This window comes from Tetrao urogallus, assembly GCF_951394365.1.
Source record: "Tetrao urogallus genome assembly, chromosome: 32".
NCBI lineage: Eukaryota > Metazoa > Chordata > Aves > Galliformes > Phasianidae > Tetrao > Tetrao urogallus.
In genome coordinates, this window is record NC_136845.1 from 968,425 (window position 1) to 985,520 (window position 17,096).

Here is a 17,096-nt window from a genome sequence, read left to right on the forward strand (position 1 = left end):
TTGGGCTTCGGGAGAAGCTTTGAGGTTCAGCGCTATTGCGGTGGATTCTTGTCAGGGTGAGGAATGCACTTCGAGGTACAAAGAAGGCTTAAGGTCTGTGGGTTTTGCAGTCTGAGTGAGTCATAGCAGCACCAACGTTGCCTGAACCCCTCTTTCCTTTTCCGTGTCTTCATTTATTGCAGGGCAAGCTCCTCTTCCCTCCCCTCCATCTCCCATCTCTGTTCTCCAGGCTTCTCCTGATCTCCCCATCTCATTACAGGCAGCTTTCTACCTACCAGCCTATGCTCCAGGATGGCTGCTACAGGTCCTGGGTAACTTTTGTCAGATCTTTGTACATGATTTCTCTATCACAGATCATCCTGAAGACAGAGGAATCCTCTGTGTGCAAAATGGAGAAGCCCTTAAGGAAGACTGGAAACTTCTGAGATGAGAACCCATATCCAAGTCCTTTTACTATGCAGGGTGTCACAGGGACTGAGGAAGAGGGGATCTCACAACCAACTTGCAAACCAGGTGCTGCTGCTGGCCTGTCAGAGGCACTGGCAGATGTGAGCCTGCAAGCACAGACCCCAGCCAGGAGCCAAGGGATGGCCAGTCAGCTATTGCAGGCTGAAGTCACCACACAGTTGGATTAACAGCCATATTCTTCCTGCTGGATTGTGGGTTTCTGAGAACAACTGACCCCAGCAGCTCCAGAAATGTCTCCCAGGAAGGAAGACAGACAAAGTCACTGCATGTCCTTTGTTTTGTTAGGCTTCACAGAGAGTCTGGTTCTTCATATACAGTGTTTCAGGGCTACACAGCATAGCTACAAGCCAAATAGGAATTGATAGGCATAATGTTGTTTCAGTGAAAAACATTAGAATACATAAAACAGAGAATAAAACATTCAATAAATTACACTTTGACAATGAATACACAAACCAAAAATATACAGTTTGATACTGTTAAAATCTGCATTACAATTCTTAGATAGAAAAAGTTGGGCAGCTCACTGATTTCAAAACTCATTTGTTCAACAGTTTCCACACAGCATCCTTGAGTTCCTTATTCCTCATGCTGTAGATGAGGGGGTTCATTACTGGAGGCACCACCGAGTACAGAAATGACACCACCCGGTCCAGGGCCCGGGAAGAGATGGAGGGTGGCTTCAGGTAGGCAAACATCACAGTGCTGACAAAGAGGGAAACCACAGCCAGGTGTGGGAGGCACGTGGAAAAGGCTTTGTGTCGTCCCTGCTCAGAGGGCATCCTCAGCACGGCCCTGAAGATCTGCAAATAAGAGAAAAGAATGAAAACAAAACACCCAAAGATTAAACAAAGACTGAAATAAATAATCCCAGTTTCCCTGAGGTAGTCTGGTTCTGAGCAGGAAAGCTGGAGGATCTGGGCCATTTCACAGAAGAACTGCTCCAAAACATTACTAAGGCAGAAAGACATGGAAAATGTATTGGCAGTGTGCAGCAGGGAATAGAGAAGCCCAGCGCCCCAGGCAGCTGCTGCCATGGTGGCACAAGCTCTACTTCCAAACAGAGTCCCTTAGTGCAGGGGCTTGCAGATGGCAACGTAGCGGTCATAGGACATGATGGTGAGAATGCAATACTCTGCGCCAAAGAAGAATAATAAAAAGAAGACCTGTGCAGCACATCCTGAGTAGGAGATGTGCCTGGTGTCCCAGAGGGCATTGGCCATGGCTTTGGGAAGAGTGGTGGAGATGCAGCCCAGATCGAGGAGGGCGAGGTTGAGGAGGAAGAAGTACATGGGGGTGTGCAGGCGGTGGTGGCAGGCTACGGCTATGCTGATGAGGCCGTTGCCCAGGAGGGCAGCCAGGTAGATGCCCAGCAAGAGCCAGAAGTGCAGGAGCTGCAGCTGCCGCGTGTCTGCCAACGCCAGGAGGAGGAACTCGCTGATGGAGCTGCTGTTGGGCATCTGCAGTTCCTGGGCATGGAGTCCTGTTCAGAATACAGAAGATAATGACAAGAATATTCTCAGAGTCGCTCCTGCTATACTACAACACTTTTTCTTTCTCTTAGGACAGGGCTCATTAACTCCATTACTTGAAATTAATTTCATGAAGCTCAGCATTCCAAAAGCAGAAGAAGCACATGGATCTTTTGTCTTCCTCTCATTTTCTGATCTTACCCAATCTTGCTAGATATTTTCATCTGTTTCCATGTCTCATATCTTCACCCCAACTGCTGTTCAAGTCTCCTGCCCCTACCTCTCTGCCCTCAAATTTCTGTTAGAGAAAGCGGCCTTTCACAGGATAAGTGCATTATTCATGTATGTAGAAAATGAAAGGAGAGGTTGAAAGCTACTGTGTGAGTGTACGCAAAACAAATGATAGATGAAGGTACAATTCAGGACTCTTTGCGATGTGTTTGATGTTGACAGCCTGTTTTAGATTTCTGCCTATAATCCTTTTCCCTTTTCTCAGAACAGGAAATGGAAAATCCCCTCCTTGTCTCTCCTCTTGCAAAGTGTCTCTGGAAACACCCTGTGACATGCAGTGTATCTGTGATCCCCCTGCCCCAGGCAGTAGCTGTGGCAGCAGAAGGCTCCTGCTCTGCCCTGCCCTGCCCTGCAGGGGCTCCTTCCCCCCACACGTCTCCCCGCAGCACCCTGGGCAGCTCCCCGGGCAGGCTGAGTGCTGAGCCTGGCAGGTGTCAGAGTCCCTGCCCCGGCACACAGCCCCTGGGGCACAGCAGGGACCTGCTCTGCAGGACAGCCCTGGGCACCAGCTGCAGCCCCAGCGGCACAGCCTGCAGCCGTCCTGGGACACGCAGCCCTCAGGGCTGTGCTCTGATGCTGCAGCACGGAAGCCCTCAGCTGGAGGAGGTTTTTATCCAAAATAAAGAAACATGGAGTGCCTTCACCCTGACCTGCAATGGGATGTCCCAAATTTACTGATTCCTGCATTAAAGCCACTACATTGACTGCAATGAGAGACTTACCTGGTCAAGGGCTGTGAGAAATGCTCCTTCCGTAAGCTCACAGCCTAACGTGCCTCACAGCCTGTCAGCTCTCTTCCTTATTTCCTCTATCTGTCCTGCTGTGTGCTGCACAGGAGCTGCTCCTGGGCACAGCTGTTTCCCTGCAGCACTGCCCACTTGTATGAACTCCCTGTGTCCCAGGAGCCCAGAGTAACTCAGCAGCAGAGGATGTCATTTCTATCTTCCCCACTGATCTCCCCTGAGATGTCCCTGGGTCTCCACAGCCAACAGCTCCTGACAGACAACAGTGTCATGACTGTACTTTGAAATGTGCTCAATTAACCACCAAATGCCAGTGGACAGTGACTAATTGCAGACATATGGTTAGTCCTACCAGAGAGTGTTTGCTGAAACAAAAAGGGCACACAGACAAGGACAGTGGACTTCCCCTGTGCAGGGCAGTGATCCAGATGAGGCAGTGCAAGCATCTCAGCCCTGGATTGAAACCTTATGATTGAAATTGGGTTCAGATCCCCACAGACCCACCGGAGTTTCAGTGATTCCTCTGGAATTCATTTCAGTTGTGCACAAGGAGTTGCCTGCATGTGAGCTCCTGCTCTGAGTCCTTGGTCCTTCAGCGGGGAGTCAGTTGCTCACACACAGACCCTGGGTGATGACCTGGGGTGCCTGGGGTGCTCCTGGATGTGTGCTATTGCTTGCGAAGTGTGTGGGAAATCCCTGAGATAGACACCTTCTTCCTAAGCATCAGCTGACGGCCAGAAAGAGAATAGAGGTATTTTCAGACATCCTAAATGACAACCGACCCCTTCATTCATGGCACCCAAGTTTGCCTTCTTTACCTGTCTCCATGGCGCATGCAGAGTTATGCAGCTGAATGAATGGCTGAACTCACAAAAGAAGAGCCAGATCTTCTCCTGTTCTCCATCTGCTGAATATTCTGGAGCACTACAGAGGCACTACAGAGCTGACACACATCTTCATATTTCAACTGATGAAATCACAGTTTTCTATGGACATACATGTGAATGGCATCAGAAGCAGCCTAGTGCCATGCCAGTTCCCTAGGTGGTCCAGCACACACAGATGCTGCTGGCAAATGCAGCACAGGGCCCTCAGGAAATCCATGTCCTAGGAGTGTCCGTGCTGCTTGGACAACTCTGAGCCTCACAGTGGGTCTCATGCCTGTGTGCCACCTTCTGAACACAAATACCGTAGATGTGTTATGCAGCCATGCTAGGAACAATGGTGCTTGTTTCTTTATGTGCTTTTACACTAATAAGAACACCAACACATGCAGAGCTAGAAGTCTTTGTTCAGTTGCAGGCCTGAGCTCTTGTTTGGACCACAGGGACACGTTTAAATGGCTTCCACAACTGGACTGCAGCACAAGAGGGATACACAGTCTTTGTGATGGATGAGTGGGAGACAAGGAAAGGTGACTGAGCTCTGGGAGAGTGCACTGAACTTCTCCTGGGGATGGCAGAGCAGCCAGGTCAGAGCAAATAGAAACGGCAATCAAAGGAGACCAGCAGTGTCTGTTCCTGGCTTCCTGATCAGAAAGAGCAAGTGGAAGGTACCCTCTGCAGACTGATTGGAGCCTCATCTTGTCTGGCCATTTGGAGTCCTTTTTCACTGCAGTGTCTGCTGCAGGGACAGCACAGCAGAGCATGCACGATGCAGGAGATCCCTGGAGAGCACAGATGGCAGCTTCTTGAGCAAGCCATAGAGGAATCCAAGAGGAGAGGTGCTCTGCTGGATCTCAAACTCACTGGCAAGGAAGGGCTGGTGGGGAATGTGAATGTGAAGATGAAAGTGAACCTGTGCTGCAGTGGCCATAGGATGGTGGAGCTGAGGAGCCTGAAGGGAGGGTAAAAGACAAGCTCAGAACCCTGGACTTCAGAAGAGCACACCTTGGCTTCTTCAGTTCTCTGTGACATACAGTACAGCAGGGAAAGGCTCTGAGGTGAATGGGGTCAAAAAATGTGGTTACAATATAGGGATCGTGGCTTCAAAGCAGAAAAAGCCCATTCCAAGGAAAAGGAAGCCAAATATAAATGTCAGAATTCCTGCATGACTGGGAATGGATTGCATTGGTCTCACCCAAACACAGAAAGGAAGCGTGCAGGAAGTGGAAACAAGAAGAGGTCACCTGGCAGCAATGCAGAGACTTTGTCCAGTGTTCCTGCTGAGATGAGTTTAGGAAAGTCAGAGTTCAATTGCAATTGAATGAGCCCAGGCATATCACAGACAAGGAGGGCTTGAAGAAATGCAGTGTAGTCTACAAAAGGAAGGCTAGGGAGAATGTGGGCCCAGTGTAGAATGGGGCAGGGAACCTGGTGAGACACGACATGGAAAAGTCTCTGATACTCATTTCCTTCCTCACGGTTTATTAGTTGGTCTGGGCTTCTTGGAATCCTGAGTGCCAGAGAGAGCTATGAAATGTTGGTGCAAGGCAGATGTACTGTTGGTGAAAGAAGAGGTGATGAGGGAATACCTAAGCAAACAGGATCCCATGTTGGTAGAGGCTGACAAGTATTGTAGGATTTTTGAATGGTTTGGATTGAAGGACCCTAAAGACCATCCAGTTCCATCTCCCTTGCTGTGTGCTGTCACACAGTAGATCAGGATGCCTGGGGCCCTTGACATCTCGAACATCTCCAGGGGTGGTGCAGCCCCATCTGCTCTGGGCTGCCTGTTCCATACCAGCTCCATGCCTCACATCCTGATCTACGGAATGTTGGAAATTCCTTCCAAACATCTAATGTAAATCTCTCTTATGGTTTATTGTGTTTCGTCCTGGTCCTATTATTCAGAAATGATGTAAGAATTCAGTCTCCATCTTTTTTATTTGAACAAGGCATTGGCTAGAAGATGTGGGAAGGCATAATGCAGAGTAGTGCCTCCACATTTCAGATCCCCAGAACAAGGAAGATGTCTGCAAGTGGGAGTTGATAAAAATGTGTTAACACTTCCCAATTTCAAATATTCTCATGTGTAATCTCTATTTTTAAGTTGAGAATGCTCATATTATGGGGGTATTGTGTCTGTTATTTTACTTTATTTTTATTTTTATTTTTATTTTTGTTTTTGTTTTTGTTTTTGTTTTTGTTTTTAGTTTTAGTTTTAGTTTTTGTTTTTGTTTATGTTTTTGTTTTTGTTTTTGTTTTTGTTTTTTAATTGCTTTTTTAATGGCCCTCATCCTCCAGGTGTCTCCAGCTCTCCTAAATCAATGACCGTGGCTCAGGCCATGTTTTCAGCAGGCCATCTGGACACATGCTCTTCCCACTGCTCTCTAGATTTCCCCATCCCTTGCTCTTTGTTCACTCAGATTTCTCTCTTCCAACTATCTGCCTGATCTCTGGTCTTCGGGGGGATTACTGGAATTTGCTCCATCTCTCCAAAGTTGGATGGACTCTTTTCTCAACTCCTTAGGTGTCATTATATCTATCCTTTCCTATCTCTGTCTAACTCATTTATTTTACAAATATTCCCTGTGAAAGACAAACCTCATTAGATGCAGCTTGGACAAAGCATACAGTTGAACATTGTGTTTTACTTTTCATTCAATTGCATCTCGTTTCCTTCCATCTCTGGGAAAAAATAAAATAAATAAAAGACCAAAAAACTGTCAAAAAGAAATCTTTCATTACCCATGTACAACTGGTTCTCTGAGGAATGCCAGGGGGAATTATTTCAAAGGAGGTTTAACACTGAGCGGGTGACTGCAGAGGAGAAGAGTGATGTGAGGAAAAGTGATGCAAGTCCCATGGGGCCAATGGCAGTAGAAATGGGGTGGGGACGTTGAGGATCAATTTTGTCCTCGCAGTGACAGAGAAAAGTTCATAAGGGAAAATCCTGGATCAGTATCAGTAGCCAAGTGCTGATTAAAATTCTTGTTTTAAACACAACTATATATAAATAATAAATAAATGTCTGTTGGATTCTTCCTCATTAAGGTCAGTCCAGATACCTCTCCAGTTTGCTGTGCAAGTTCTCAACACTTAAAAAGATGACGGGAAGGCACAAGGCACAGGAGGCTTCTGTGGGTTGTAATGGGCCCCAGGGGGCATTTGCTGCTGAGTCCATCAACCTCCAGTGCACAGAGAAGATTGTACAAAGTGCTCAAGGAGACCAAGTCAGAAGGAACAGTGAAGTTTCTTGGAGTATTAATGGGCCCCACTGAGGGCCATTATCAAGCAAGCAAGCTTCCCCAAGGACTTGTTAGAGCAGAGAATTGGAAGCCATGATTGCAGGCAGACCAAGGCACTGGGATGGTGGCTGTGATGCTGAGAAAAGCCTCCTTTATCTTGTGAAGCAGAAAGGCCAAGCCCTGATCCCCAGAGCCTCAGCAGGGAGATCCTGTCCATCCTGCTGGCTCAGGGCCCTTCCTGTCAAATGAAAGAGCAGGGGTCAGCAGCTGCCAGACTCTGCACGGGGTGCAAGGATGCCGTGAGGCCCAAGTCCCATGTGGGCAGTGTGTCTCATCCCAGGATGTGGGATGTGAGAAGGGCCCACTCTGAACAAGTAGTCAATCCCAATGAAACATTGAACTTCAGATCTCTCAGGGCCAAGGTGAAGGCACCACTTCCTCACTGGGAAGTTTGGCTCTCATGATGCCATGTGTGATACTAGCCCACATACAGAGCTCCTTTTGCGTCCTGCACTTTTTCCACAATAAACCCATGCAGCACTACAGGCTTGGGGATGAGTGGCTGGATGACTGTGAAGAGCAAAGGGACCTGGGGGTGTTGGTTGATGCTTGGCTGAATGTGAGCAGACAGCATGCCCAGGTGGCCGTTAGGGCCAACGGCATCCTGGCCTGCATTAGAAATAGTGTGGCCAGCAGGAGCAGGGAGGACATCACCCCCTGTACTCAGCACTGGTGAGGTCACACCTCAAGTACTGTGTTCAGTTTGGGCCCCTCACTACAAGAAAGACACTGAAACTTGTCCAGAGAAAGGCAACAAAGCTGGTGAGGGGTCTGGAGCACAGGTCTTATGAGGAGTAGCTGAGAGAGCTGGGATTGTTCAGACTGGAGAAGACGAGGCTCAGGGGAGACCTCCTTGCACTCTCCAACATCCTAAAGGCAGGTTGTGATGAGGAGGGGTTTGGCTCTTCTGCCAGGAAACAAACAGGACCCGAGGAAGTGGCCACAAGTTGTACCAGAGGAGCTTTAGGTTAGACATAAGGAAGAACTTTTTCTCTCAGAGAGTGGTCAGGCACTGGAATGGCTGCCCAGGAGGTTGTGGAGGTTCCGTCCCTGGCAGCGTTCAACAGATGTCTAGATGAGGAGCTGTGAGATCTGGTTTAGTGCTTGTGGTAGTAATGATGATGGGAGGACGGTTGGACTCAATGATCTCACAGGTCATTTCTGGCCATGCGATTCTATGAATCTGTGATTCTATGATTCTAATCTGTATTGATGCACCATCACTGTGCTGCTGCCTGCTGTGACAGAACAGTGGATCTGCCATCACTCTGCTCCTTCCCACTGTGACAGCACAGTGACCCTGACGTCATAATCTTCCTGCCTACTGTCACAGAACAACAACTGCAACACCACTGTGCTCATATCAGCTGTGACAGCACAGTGGAGCTGAAATCACTGAGTTTGTCTCTCCTTTACAGTACAGTGACTCTGATATCGCTGTAATACTGACCACTGCCACAACTCAGTAATTCTGACATCACTGCTCTCCGCATTTCTGATACACCACTGTGGCATTGCTGAACTCCTATCCACTGTGACAGCACAGTGACTTCAACATCATTGTTCTTGTACCTGCTATCATAGAATCCTGGCATATTCCGCAATGGAAGGGACCCATAAGGATCATTAAGTCCAACTTTTGGCTCCACACATCTGCCCTAAAATCAGACCATATGACTGAGTGTGTTGCCTTGTCACGGAGTTATCTAGAGCAATCTGTGCCCGTGACAGAGGGCAGCAGGCCTGCAGTCCTACTGGTCAAAAACTAAAGTATGAATGATAATAATAATAACAACAACAATAATAATAACAAATCAGCGGCAACAATCTAAGGAGGAAACATGATTTTACTAAATATGATATTGGAATGCAAGATAAAAGATAACACAATATTATAAAATAAAATTGAAATTTAGGGTAATAAATCATATAAAATGAGAGAGCGAGCGTCTGAAACCAAAAGCCTTGCTTTGAACTGGAGTCGCACAGCTGGGGAGCGAACCCACACACTGCAGGGCAGCAAGCAAGGGAGAGATCCTGGGACTTCCTCCCATGAGTGATCTTCCGCTCTCTGAACTCAGAGTCCTCTGGGTATGCAGTTCTTCTCTCCTGAGAGCCAGGTATCCAGAAAGTTGTCCGTCCACAGAACTGGAGTATTTACTCCTTAATTCCCTGTGCTTTACATGATGTTATGATGTGGAGTACCAATAACAAGAATCATAAAACCATGACACCAGATGGGACATTTGCAGCTTTGCTAGGCACACACCATCTGCTAGGACAAAAAATGCTTCAGGAATCAGTCTGTCTACTGGTGATTAATTCACCTGACTTCAAAGTACGTTTTGCAGAGATGACCCTGTTGTCTATCAGGAGTTGCCAATGCAGAGACCTAAGGAGATCCCCAGGGAGAGCAGTGAGGAAGAGAAAATGACATCTTCTGCTGGAGAGCTGGGCCGGGCTTCTGGAACACAGGGAGCTCATAAAAGTGGGCAGTGCTGCAGAGAGACAGCTGTGCCCAGGAGCAGCTCTTCTACACAGCACAACCTGCAGGTGACAGGAGGAGAGCAGAGAAAGGAGAGAGAGCTTGTAGGATGTGTATGGTGTGAGCAGGCTGTGAGCTCACTGGAGGAGCATCGCTGACGGCCTTTGACAAGGTAAGTCTCAGTGCAGGCTATGACTCTGCTGCCTGCCAGGCTTGGTGCTCAGCCTGCCTGGGGAGCTGCCCAGGGTGCTGCGGGGAGATGTGTGGGGGGAAGGAGCCCCCCCGGCAGGGCAAGGCAGGGCAGGGAAGGGCAGCGGCCTTCAGGTGCCGGGGGCATGGGGATCACAGCTTCAGCGCTCCCAGAGTATTACCAAGGGCACTTTGCAAGAGGAGAGACAAGGCAGGGATTTTCCCATACCTGTCCTTAGGGAAGGAGAATGAGTTGGAGGCAGAAATCTGAAAGGAGATGTGAAATATGAACACAGCTATGAGAGTACTGAACTGTACGTTTCTCAGTCTGCAGTTATATGCACAAACTCCTCATGTGCTTTCAGCCTCTTTTCTCCCAAAGGATTGCACCAGCTGAAATTTCCGTACTTCTCTGCAGATATGAATAATGCACTTGTCCAGCAAACAGGCAGCTTTCTCTAGTAGAAATTCAAGCGCATAGAGGTAGGAATGGGCACTCTGAGTGCAGACAGACGAAAGATACGAGGAATGGAAATATGTCATAGGAAGAAAGTATCCAGGAGGCTGGGATATGATTAGACAATGAGAGGAAAGCAAGAGCTCCTTCATCTTCGACTTCTCAAGGGATGGTGAAGCTCATGTAAATTCAAGTTATGGAGTTAAATGAACCCTGTCCTAAGAGAAAGAAAAACTGTTGTAGTATAGGGGGAGGAGTGTCTCTGAAAAAGCTCTTGACTTGTCATTATCTTCTGCACTCTGAACAGGACTCCATGCCCAGGAACTGCAGATGCCCAACAGCAGCTCCATCAGTGAGTTCCTCCTCCTGGCGTTGGCAGACACGCGGCAGCTGCAGCTCCTGCACTTCTGGCTCTTGCTGGGCATCTACCTGGCTGCCCTCCTGGGCAACGGCCTCATCAGCACAGCCGTAGCCTGCCACCACCGCCTGCACACCCCCATGTACTTCTTCCTCCTCAACCTCGCCCTCCTCGACCTGGGCTGCATCTCCACCACTCTCCCCAAAGCCATGGCCAATGCCCTCTGGGACACCAGGCACATCTCCTACACTGGATGTGTTGCCCAGACCTTTCTGTTTGCATCTCTGTATTCAGCGGAGTATTGCATTCTCACCATCATGTCCTATGACCGCTACGTTGCCATCTGCAAGCCCCTGCACTACGGGACCTTGATGGACAGCAGAGCTTGTGCCACCATGGCAGCAGCTGCCTGGGCCAGTGGAGTTCTCCATGCTGTACTGCACACTGCCAGTACATTTTCACTGCCTCTCTGCCATGGCAATGCTGTGGATCAGTTCTTTTGTGAAATCCCCCACATCCTCAGGCTCTCCTGCTCTGAATCAGACTACCTCAGGGAAATTGGTTTCATTGTGTTTAGTCTTCTTGCCATATTTGCGTGTTTTGTTTTCATTGTTGTGTCCTATGTGCAGATCTTCAGGGCCGTGCTGAGGATGCCCTCTGAGCAGGGACGACACAAAGCCTTCTCCACGTGCCTCCCACACCTGGCTGTGCTCTCCCTGTTTCTCAGCACTGACTTTTTGGCCTACATGAAGCCCCCATCTCTCTCCTTCCCATCCCTGGACCTGGTGGTTTCATTTCTGTACTCGGTGGTGCCTCCAACACTAAACCCCCTCATCTACAGCATGCGGAACCAGGAGCTCAAGGATGCAGTGAGGAAAATGGCATGGACAAATTTCAATAGGGATCGTCTTCTCATCTGTCTGAACAAATGACTCAGTTTTTTCTGAAACATGTCTATGTTATCTTAGAAATATTGAATGGCCTGTACTGAAAAGGACTGTAAAGATCATCTAGTTTCAACCCTACTGTTACAGGCAGGGTCACCAACCACCAGAGCAGGCTGCCCAGAGCCACTCATCCAGCCTGGCCTTGAAAGCCTCCAGGGATGGGGCATCCACAACTTATGTGGGCAACCTGTCCCAGGGCTTTACTACCCTCTGGGTGAAAAACCTCTTTTTAATATCTAGCCTAAACCTCCCCAGCCTCAGTTTAAAACCGCTCCCCCTTGTTCTATCACCAGCCACTCTCCTAAACAGCCATTCACCCTCCTCTTTATACATTCCCTTGAAGTACTGGAAGGCCACAATGAAGTTTCCTCAAAATCTTCTCTTCCCCAAACTAAGCAAGTCCAGTTCCCTCAACTTTTCTTCATAGCAGAGCTGCTCCAGCCTTCTGATCATCTTAGTGCCCTCCTCTGGGCCCACCCCAAGAGGGGAAGCTGGGGAGCCCACAGGCAAATTAGGGCTCTGCAGTGGTGCTGCTGAGCTAGCAGGGCAGATGGAGAGGAACTCAGCAGTAGAGAGAGTTTGACAATGATGACCCAAAATGGTTCATGGATGTTTGTGTTCATTGAGAATAAATCAGTTTCTTGGCTTCCCAGTGGCCATTTCAGCACTGGGTCACCCCCAGGAATCTGAGGCTGGAGCTACAGGGACAAAAACAATGTTGGCAGTGTACTGCCCTGAGACCCTCTTCGCAAGTCCCATCTGCAGCTTCCAGAGGGCTCTGCTCTCCTGCAGGTCCTCTCAGAAAGCTGCCTGTCCCAGACAGGATCTCTGGGGCCCTTGGAGATGGCATGGGATGCTTGTGATCACACATTGGAGCTTTGCTTCTTTTCATTTTTTCCCATTAATAATTATCATTTCCTGTCTACTTATGTAAAGTACTTATCCTAGTGGGAAGGTGAACCACACTGGTGGGATATGGCTGAGGAGTGTGTTCTCTTTTTAGGCAAAATGTATTGTGCTTTACTGTTGTTTGTTTTAAAGTAGGAAGCAACATCCTATGCCTGTGTGCAGACAGTTCTCTAAGGGAAGCAGGTAAAGGAATGGTGTAAAGGAACTGTACCATCCAGCTGCAGACTTCAGTGGAGAATTCTGGTGTAGGGGAAAGTGATGCAAGTGCCAGGTGGCATACAGCAGACACATCAGGCCTGGGGAGGTGAGCAGTCAGGTTGTCTGTACTGTGTGAGACCTCAAGCAATTGCTTTTCCTGCCTATGCAGATCTCCTTAGGAGACACCCTCAATCAACATCAGTTGGACAATGGTGCTCCAAAAGCAACAAGATGCACCTTGTAAAATCAGAAAACATTTTTCTTGGGTGCCCTTTGAAATCTTCTTTCTTTCCTATAGTAAACATGGAGTGAAGTGTGAGTAAACTCAGAGTCAAGTGTGAGGCAATCCTGGAGTAAAGTGTGGGTAGGCCTGAAGAGAGAGTGTACACATCCAGGGTAGGGTGCCAGTAAAAACTGGAGAAAAGTGTGAGTAAAACAGGAGTAAAGTGTGAGTAATGTTGAAGAAAAGTTTGAGGAATCCTTGAGTAAAGTGTGAGTGAAACACAGTCAAAACAGAAGTATGAGTAAACCCAGAGTACAGTGTTCATAAACCCAGAGTAAAGTGTGAGTAAAAGCCAGAGTAAGATGTGAATCTGTCCAGAGTAGAGTAAGACTAAACTCAGAGTGAAGAGTGTGCATGTCTGGTGCAAAATGTGAGTAAAACCTGGAGAAAATCGTGAATAAACTAGGTGTCCAAAGTGAGTAAACTCGGAGTCAAGTGTGAGAAACTCCCAGAGCAAAGTGTGGGCTGGTCCGGAGCAAAGTGTTAGTAAATGTGGAGTAAAGTTTGAGGAAAACCCACAGTAAGGTGTGAGTCTACCCGGATTAAAGTGTGGATAGGCCCGGATGACAGAGTGTTCGCACCTGGAATAGGGTGTCTGTAAAACCTTGAGAAAAGTGAGAGTAAGCCCTGTGTAAAGTGTGTGTAAGGTTGAAGAGCAATTTGAATAAACCTTGATTAAAGTGCATGTGAAACACACTCAAAAATGAAGTGTGAGTAAAGCCGAAGTAAAGTGTTAGTAAACGTGCAGTAAAGTATGAGTAAAATTGAGAGTTAGGTTTGAGTGCACCCAGAGTTGCATAAGCATAACTCAAAGTAAAGAGTGTGCAAACCTGGTGTAGAGTCATTTTTGTGACTCAGTGAGTCACAAAATAATAAACCAGCCTATTCTTTGGACATCTAATGCATATGTAAGCAGCCTGCTCTTTAAGCATGTGCATTTCTTGCCTTCTGGTATGGAATCTAGGTGGCAATATCCCCACTGCATCCAGCATGTGTGCAGCTCTGATCAAAGTTTCATTGGGATTGACTACTTGTTCAGAGTGGGCCCTTCTCACATCCCACATCCTGGGATGAGACACACTGCCCACATGGGACTTGGGCCTCACGGCATCCTTGCACCCCGTGCAGAGTCTGAGAGCTGCTGTCCCCTGCTCTTTCATTTGACATCGTACAAACCTCCATCCCACTGCCCCAGGAAGGGCCCTGAGCCAGCAGGATGGACAGGATCTCCCTGCTGAGGCTCTGGGGATCAGGGCTTGGCCTTTCTGCTTCACAAGATAAAGGAGGCTTTTCTCAGCATCACAGCCACCATCCCAGTGCCTTGGTCTGCCTGCAATCATGGCTTCCAATTCTCTGCTCTAACAAGTCCTTGGGGAAGCTTGCTTGCTTGATAATGGCCCTCAGTGGGGCCCATTAATACTCCAAGAAACTTCACTGTTCCTTCTGACTTGGTCTCCTTGAGCACTTTGTACAATCTTCTCTGTGCGCTGGAGGTTGATGGACTCAGCAGCAAATGCCCCCTGGAGCCCATTACTACCTGCAGAGCCCTGCTCTGCCTTGTGCCTTCCTGTCATCTTCTTCAGGTGTTCAGAACTTGTATAGATAACTGGAGAGATATCTGGAGAGAGCTTAAAGAGGAAGAGACTGATGGGCATTTACAAAGTCCAGTTATTCATTTCTATGTAATTAGGTGTAAACAAGAAGTTAAAGCAGCACCTGGCAATTTATATTCATCCAGGATGTACCCTAACGAGCTTTGCTCTTTCACTGTGTGTAAAATGTCCTCCTCCACCTCCCCACCCCTTTTCTACTCCCATTGGCCACATGGGACTTGCATCACTTTTCCTCACGTCACTCTTCTCCTCTGCTGTCATCTGCTCAGTGTTAAAAATTCTATGCACCAACTCACCCGGCTTTCCTCAGAGAACCAGATGCACATGGGCAGGAAAGATTTCTTTTTTTCCTTTTTTTTTTTTTTATTTTTTTCCAACAAACAGAAAGAAATGTGACGCAATTGAATGAGCAGTAAAACACAGTGAGCAACTGCATGCCTTGTTCAAGCTGCATCTAACAAGATTTGTCTTTCACTGGAATATTTGTACAGTAAATAAGTTAGACGGAGATATGAAGAGATAGATATAATCATGGTTAAGGAGTTGAGGAAAGAGTCCATCAAACTTTGGAGAGGTGGAGCAATTTCCAATAATCTCCCTAAAGGTGATAGATCATCCGTATATTTGGGAGGAATCTGAGTGAACAAAGAGCAAGGGATGGGGAAATCTGGAGAGCAGTGGGAAGAGCATGTGTCCAGATAAAAAGGGCCTGCTGAAGACATGGCCTGAACCATGGTCATTGATTTAGGAGAGCTGGAGACACCTGCAGGATGAGGGACATCAAATACGCAGCAGGGTGGAGCAGCGGTGGACACTGGGCATCAGTCACAGGGCATTGGCACTGGCACCACTGTCTGTGTCCCTGCACCTGAAGGCATCTGTGTCCTGCTGACACAGTTCTGGAAAATATTGTATTTAAGAAAAACGAAAAACAGAAGAAGACACAAAATCACCCAAAGTCTAGTGTTTTCTACCTAAAAATAGTGAGGAGTCATGAGATGATTAGAAGTTGAGAAGTGTGTTAGTGTGTTTTTATTGATTTCTATCTTTGTCTTCAAACCATTCTTTCAATTTCATTGACATTAGTGAATATCTTTCAAACTTACAGCTTCACAAATGAGAGAAGATCCTTTTGTGTCTTGCACAGATCTTGGTGTCCACAGAATTTCCCTGCTCAGACCTGTGCATGACATCTCTCAGTCTTTGCTCTGACTGAGTCACACTGTGGTCCTGAGTTCTTCTCATTTTTCTCCGATCTTGTTTTAGATGATCACGTACGTGCAGCACAGGACTCTTCACGCTCTGTGAACATCTGCTCTCTTCCCATAGGCCTTGAGGACATAGGATCACAAGAAAAGCCAAGCTGGAAGGGAACCTGGGGGATGTCTTCAGTGCAAACCATCAGAAAGAGGGACAAATCAAGTTGTTCAGCATTTACTCCTGATGAATTTTGAAAACCTCCATGGGTAGGCACTGCAGAGCATCACTGGGTGACCTGCACTAATTCTTGTATCAACTTGTGGTGAAAATGGTGCTTTTCTGATGCACAGGCTGAACCTCTCCTCTCTCACTTCCCACACATTCTCTTTTATCTCCCACATGCACCATAGAGAAGGACCCGGCTCTGTGCTCTCCATCATCTCATAGGTTCTGGCAGGCTGTACTGAGATCCCCTTCATGCTTCCCTTCTCCAGGCTGGACAAGCCCAGCTCCCTCAGCCTCTCTCCGCAGGTGAAGTGTTCCAGCCTGAATCATTTTACCTGAGCCTTCCCAAATCCACTCCAGCTTGCTGTCATATTACTTGTGTTGGGGATCTCAAATGAGGAGGCACTATTCTGGATAATGCCTTCCCTCCATCTCCTAGCCGTGCTCTTGTACATATAAAAAAAAGTTGAAGACTAACTTAGGACATAGGAAGAATGACAAAAAAAAATAAAAAGTTGAAGACTAACATAGGACATGGAAGAATGACAATAAACTAAAAGGGAGATTTACATTCGACATTTTGAAGACATTCCTTGCAATCCAACAATCGTGGAGTGAGGCATGGGACAGCTGTGGAACAAGTATCTCAAAGAAACAGTGGGATCCTCACCCATCCATTGTAAAGACTCTGAATGCCCTTTGTGCTACAATCCAGTTGTGGAAGCCATTTAACCACATCTCTGTGGTCCAAACAAGAGCTCAGGCATGCAACTGTACAATGACTTGTGACTCAGCAGGTGTTGGTGTTCTCATTAGCATAAAAACACATAAGTAAACATCCTAATTGGGAAGCATCATTAGATTTAGAGTGGCTGTACAGCACATTTATGGTATTTGTGTTCAGAAGGTGGCACGCAGGTATTAGACACATTGTGGAGCACAGGGTTATGCAGTCAGCACGGACACTCCTGGGGCATGGCTTTCCTGAGGGCCCTGTGCTGCATTTGCAGCTGCATCTGTGTGTGTGCTGGACAGCCCAGGGAACTGGCCTGACACTAAGCTGCTTCTG

General features: G+C 47.6%; 2 protein-coding genes across 2 annotated transcripts; one reads left to right on the plus strand and one right to left on the minus strand.

The window, feature by feature from the left end:
• Positions 1–1,007: 1,007 nt before the first annotated feature.
• On the minus strand, positions 1,008–1,928 carry LOC306956599 (olfactory receptor 14I1-like; the record flags this gene model as incomplete). Its single annotated transcript, XM_079547874.1, has 2 exons — positions 1,008–1,271; positions 1,635–1,928. The coding sequence occupies 2 exons, from the start codon at positions 1,926–1,928 to the stop codon at positions 1,008–1,010; spliced, it is 558 nt and encodes a 185-aa protein (XP_079404000.1).
• An 8,696-nt stretch (positions 1,929–10,624) lies between these two features.
• LOC306956557 (olfactory receptor 14A16-like) lies at positions 10,625–11,584 on the plus strand (the record flags this gene model as incomplete). The annotated part of the gene is made up of 1 exon (XM_079547836.1): positions 10,625–11,584. One exon carries the CDS (start codon positions 10,625–10,627, stop codon positions 11,582–11,584), a length of 960 nt encoding a protein of 319 aa, XP_079403962.1.
• Between the last annotated feature and the right edge of the window lie 5,512 nt (positions 11,585–17,096).